The sequence below is a fragment of the Myotis brandtii genome, unplaced genomic scaffold (assembly GCF_000412655.1).
Source record: "Myotis brandtii unplaced genomic scaffold, ASM41265v1 scaffold8, whole genome shotgun sequence".
NCBI lineage: Eukaryota > Metazoa > Chordata > Mammalia > Chiroptera > Vespertilionidae > Myotis > Myotis brandtii.
In genome coordinates, this window is record NW_005371219.1 from 10,737,969 (window position 1) to 10,743,968 (window position 6,000).

The following is a 6,000-nucleotide window of genomic DNA, read 5'->3' on the forward strand; positions in this document are numbered from 1 at the left end:
TCATCCTTAACCACCTCTGCCTTGGCTCCTGCCACCATGGCTTTGTCCAGAAGATGTCTGATCTAATTAGTATATTACCCTTTTATTAGTATAGATAGGATTGCAATATCACAGGCTTGTTTTGAGACCCCTCCCCAACAGGTTTCTTAACCTCCCTCACCTGTGAAAGCAAGTAGGGAGGAGAGGACACAGGTTTTTCAAATAACCCTCCAATGAACAGTTGAACCTTTAGCATATTAGGCTTTTATTATACCTGAGGCCCAGTGCACAAAATTCGTGCGGGGGGTGGGGCCCCTTAGCCCAGCCTGTACCCTCTCCAATCTGGGACCCCTCGGGGGATATCCGACTGCCGGTTTAGGCCTGATCCCTCCTAAACCGGCAGTCAGACATCTCTCAAGAGGTCCCAGATTGGAGAAGGTGCAGGCCGTGCTGAGGGACTCCTCCCCGCATCCATGCAGGAATTTCATGAACTGAGCCTCTAGTCTATAATAACAAAAGCATAATATGCTAATTAGACCAGACAGCTGAACAACCTTCCGGATGTCCTTCTAGATCAGTGTTTCTCAGCCTTGGCTGCACATTAGAATCACCTGGGAATCTTTTTAAAATCCTGATTAGGTTTCTTAACCTCCCTCACCTGTGAAAGCAAGTAGGGAGGAGAGGACACAGGTTTTTCAAATAACCCTCCCCCCCTTGAAATTTACTTTGGTGAGTAAATCTCTATTGCTGATGAGACTATCCCACCTCGGATATACTGGAAGGAAGGGGAAAGCTTGTGGGCCATTAGGCAGGTGATTTATGATGGTTTCTTTCTGTGCTCTAAGAAAAAAGGCAGCCAAGGTTCTGAAAGCACCAACGTGTTCTTTTGCTCTGGTTTATTTAGCTGTTTAATAATAGACTGCCTCCCTTTTCTTTGTCTCGGTTTTTAGCTGCTTGTGCAAATCAGCGGCCTGACCTCTTTGGTTGTGTTATCGCCCAAGTTGGAGTAATGGACATGCTGAAATTCCATAAATACACCATCGGCCATGCCTGGACCACTGATTATGGGTGCTCAGACAGCAAACACCATTTTGAATGGCTTATCAAGTAAGGTTTTAATTCATATTGATGTATATGTTGCCAGCGATTTGATATCCTTTTGACTGACTGTTCAGACTTACTAGTATGGTCTTTAACTCCTTACTCTCCTCCATGTTTCATATTTGCATATAATTTACTGCAAAAGTAAGAGAAGTGATGGGAATACCTGTCTTCCTTATTTTGATCTTGTCTTTAACAAAAACAAACTACAGAGGAATGAAAGGCAGAATCTAAATGTGCCCCCCCCCCCCCCTAATCGCCCCCCCCCCCCCCCCCCCAAGATATCCGTCTCTTTCTCTTACACACTAATCCAGTAATCCAGGCACTGCTGTGAAGGGACTTTGCAGATTAAATTAAGGCTACTAATCATCTGACATTAAACTAAGATTATCCTGGATTGTCCAAGTGGGCCCAGTCTACAGGGACATACCCTTAAAGGCAGAGCACTCTCTGCTGGAGTCAGGGATGCAGGGGAAAGGGAGGTCACAGAGCATGAGGAGGACTTGACCCTCCAGGGCTGGCTTTGAAGATGAGAGGAGGGGCCTCTAGAACCTCAGTCCTCTAGCCTCATGGAACTGGGTTCTGCCAGCAACCTACATGAGTCTGGAAATAGAATTTTTTCCAGAATTTCAGCCCAGCCAGGTGACGCCTTGATTTTAGTCTGGAGAGATCTAGAGCAGAGAACCCAGATGAGCCAATCCGGACTTCTGACGTACAGAATTGTGAGATAAAAAATCAGGGTTGTTTTAAAAAGCTACTAAATTTGTGGTACATCCCTCAAAAACCACTTTTTTTACATCAATGTGTATGGGATTTCCTTTTTTAAATTAAGAAATAAGAAAATAGAGAGGAATATGTGCAAATACAGTTAAACTTACCTTGTGCTCTCAAGTATAACCACGAGTGTTTGAAACTACAGGCTGTGTATGGAAGTACTGTGCAGCTTCCCTTTCATGTCCCTCCACCACTTTGGCAATAGCGAGACCATGGCAGATAGATTCTCAGGACTGAGAACTACATTCTTTTTTGCCTCTTCACTCTCTTTACTTCCCACATGTAGGGGGTCAGGGATTATCAACAGTATTTAGGAATTGCCCTTGGAATAACAAGAAGCCTGTGTCCCAGTCTTCTCGGTCAATTATAAAGTTATCAAGTTTTTTCTTTCATTTTATAGGCTTTTTATGGCTAGGTCTCTCCAGTTAGAAATTCAGCTAAAATGAATTACTAAATTTAGTTCTTTGGCAAGAGAGTTGGGGGGACTTTACTTTGTAAAGCTGTTATTAAGTGTACAAATAGCCTCATTGGCACATACTGGTAAAAGTTGGATATTTGAAGAAGCCATCGTTCAAATTAACTTAGAAAAAATAAACATTTTGGGGGGATAAGTCCCATTTTAAACTCAACTGAAAATACTGAGTTAATTGGACAACGAAGACAACAAAATATTTGATGGAACCTGATATTTCTAAAATGGATTTGAAAGCAAAAAAAGAGAAAAAGTTCTAAATATTGTTGCTCTTAAGATGTCTGTGATATACGGGGTGGGCAAAAGTAGGTTAATGGTTGTAGTGCAAAACAGTTTACTCTTGTATTATTATTTATTGATTTTTGTATTATGGCTGTAAACCTACTTTTGCCCACACCTATATTCTCTCTGGATTTGAATTTTCCAGCCTAGCACTCATCGGCCTGCATTTACCTCTTTATCGGCTGCTCCCATTGAGTAGAGAGCTCAGCCCCACACACTAGAGCCAGAAGGGGCCGGCCCTATAAGGACCTGCTCAAGCCCTGCACCCCTGGCCTGGAGTGTGTCCCAGGAAGCACCATGGGGCCCCCCAAAAGAGAGCTGGATAAATAAAGCTTAACAGATTAGAACTTCTTAGAATCTTTAACATATAAATGTGGCATGTGAATCTTGAGGGGGGGAGGTTTGTAATGTTAATAGGCAGAGTTTCCCTATAGAACTAACTATTATCTGGATGGCTGGGGCTAATCCAGAAACACTCTGAAATGAGATCAGAAAACAGTCCATTGCCCCCATCGCATCTACTGGGAGCAATGAAACTCGACTAAAATAATTGATTATGTTCATTAATGCTGAACCCTTTGAAAAACATAACACCGCCCTGGCCGGTTTGGCTCAGTGGATGGAGCATCGGCCTGCGGACTGAAAGGTCCCAGGTTCGATTCCGGTCAAGGGCATGTACCTTGGTTGCAGGCACATCCCCAGTGCGGGGTGTGCAGGAGGCAGCTGATCGATGTTTCTCTCTCATCGATGTTTCTAACTTCCTATCCCTCTTCCTTTCTCTCTGTAAAAAGTCAATAAAATATATTAAAAAAAAAAAGAAGAAAAACATGACACCCATATTGAATAAAATATAAAGAAAAAATATCCAGAGATTTCCCTCACTTAACTAGTATGAATCACTGTAACTCAACTGTGCTTTCCTTCTAAAACTCTTTTTGTTAACGTGACTGGCAACTTACCTTATACTTCAGAAGGTGCCTTCTCTGCTTGTTCACCGACGTTCTTGCTATTGGCCAAAGGCGGTTTCTCTGCTGGAGCCAGCAGCCCGGCCCAGGTGCACGGGCAGGAAAGTAGGCCGTGTGATCCTCCCAAGACTGCCGAGCTGAGCCTGTAATAAAGGTTTTACAGACATTAAAGGGCAGAAAGCGGATTTCAAGTTCTTCAACAAAAGAAAGGCTTGCACCTATTATATCCACAGTCAGTGATATAAAAAGACAGTTGGTCCCTGGCTGGGCGGCTCAGTGGTTGAGCATCATCCAGTACACCAGACGTTGCAGGTCAGTAATTCCCGGTCGGGGTGCGTACAGGAGGCAACTGGTCAATATTTCTCTCCCTCTAAAAATCAAGAAAAACATGTCCTCGGGAGGGTTTTAAATAAAAACAAAGACAATCAGTCCAGTCAGTACTAATGAAAAAAATAAGAATCTGAAAATACTCAATTCCTGACGATCAGTGTGCACATAGGTGTGATTATTTCAACAGCCCCGTGAGTTTCGTTTCTTATTCAGTCCTCCAAAGTAGGAGCCAAATAAATGACAGAGCTCTTCCCAATCTCCAGTGGCCCTGGCCAGTGAAGGCCGAAATCGTGGTGCAAGCAGCCTGCAGTCATTGCCATAGAGTAGCTGCGGGCCTGTGGCTAATGGTGTTAGGCTGGTAAACCACTAGGTCACCCTGCCCTCCTTGATTGTCCTAGTGAACAAACAGCTCCGCTTTTGCTATTTAGATCATGAAAGTGCCTTTGCCTTTCAGGTATTCTCCGTTACATAACGTGAAGTTACCAGAGGCTGACGGAATCCAGTACCCGTCCATGCTTCTCCTCACCGCCGACCACGATGACCGTGTGGTCCCGCTTCACTCCCTGAAGTTCATTGCCACCCTCCAGTACATCGTGGGCCGCAGCCGGAAGCAAAGCAACCCCCTGCTTATCCACGTGGACACGAAGGCGGGCCACGGGGCCGGGAAGCCCACAGCCAAAGTGATAGAAGAAGTCTCAGATATGTTTGCATTTATAGCGCGGTGCCTGAACATCGACTGGATTCCGTAACGGAACTGCCCGCGCCCTCCTGACAGCCACACAAAACCTCAAGGGCTTTCCCACCGTTAAACCCGAGAAACCACTGGGCGTGCTGCTTCCCCACGTGAACACGGTTCCTGCACTCACAGACTGCCGTTGAGCAGAACTGCTGCGGGAATCATTTTATCTTTTCTAGCCTCCTTCTTTTTAGCAAGCCCTTGGCGTTTTTTGTGTTTGTTTTCTCCCCTCCACCCTGTGCAGGCACATGTTTAAAAAAAAACAAAAAAAACAGGCATGTTTGGGTAAATAAGGAAATGGCAGTCAACACATTGTGAATATTAGATTGCTGAATTAAGAGTCATAGTTGGGCATCCTTCGTATATAGCACCTCATGGAATTTGCTTCTATAATCATAACCAGTATATCTCTACATAAATGTGAGACCTGTTCTCATGAAAGACTTCTTTGCAACAACAATAAATGTTATTTAAGAACGGGAGGCGTGGTTTCTGGTTCCTTTGTGCTGAGGGGCAGCTCCAGATGTGCAGTCATTCCGGATCCTGTCGCTTTTCTATGGAAATAAGCAGTTTGCCTCTCCACACAGATTAATTTCTAAACAAGAAGTCATGGGATGTTAGCACTAGAAACAAGTTGAGTTGCGCCCATTCTAGCTCCCTTGTTTGTGCGTGATGAAGCTATTAGAGCTGGCTCACCTTCTTAGAGATTTACACTCAGTCAGCTCAGCATCTGGGCCTCTTAGGTTTGGATGCCTCCTCTGAAAAATGAGTGGGCCAGAAAGTAAAGATTATGCACCTTTTTGTCTATCAATTTGGTTACATAGTATCACTGGACATCAGAGTACAGTACTAGGATATAAAACTAAGAGACCACATGAGTGAACTATCCAAACAGATACATTTATCCAAACTTATAGTCAGAAATTTCAGCATTTCCCAAGCTGTTTTTTCCCCCATAGACCACTTTCTGGAAATAGAAAAGTTCATATTTATTTTTTAAAAAAAAGCGGGGGGAGGGGGGGTGGTTTTCCCTGGCTGGTGTTGCTCAATTGGCCTCACACCAAAGGGTCTCAGGTGTGATACCTGGGTTGCAGGTTTGATCCCTGGCCCCCAGTCGGGGCCCATGTGGGAAGCACATGTTTCTCTTAAATTGATGTGTGTGTGTCTCCCCCTCTCTCCCTCCCACTTTCTTTAAAAGTCAATGGAAAGAATATCCTCAGCCATAGCCAGTTTTGCTCAGTGGGTAGAGCATCGGCCTGCGGACTGAAGGATCCCAGATTCAATTCCGGTCAAGGGCATGTACCTCAGTTGCAGGCTCCGCCCAGGCCCAGGTCAGGGTGCATGCAGGAGGCAACCAATCG

At 44.7% G+C, this 6,000-nt stretch overlaps 1 protein-coding gene across 1 annotated transcript in view; it reads left to right on the forward strand.

Moving 5' to 3' along the window:
- Nucleotides 1–5,121, forward strand: part of PREP (prolyl endopeptidase) — a 108,816-nt gene extending 103,695 nt beyond the window's left edge. Inside the window, exons 14-15 of the mRNA XM_014531282.1 lie at nucleotides 884–1,086; nucleotides 4,358–5,121. Coding sequence (XP_014386768.1) covers nucleotides 884–1,086; nucleotides 4,358–4,652 — 498 coding nt within the window. The 3' untranslated portion in view covers nucleotides 4,653–5,121. The remainder of the gene's footprint in view (nucleotides 1–883; nucleotides 1,087–4,357) is intronic.
- Nucleotides 5,122–6,000: the final 879 nt, after the last annotated feature.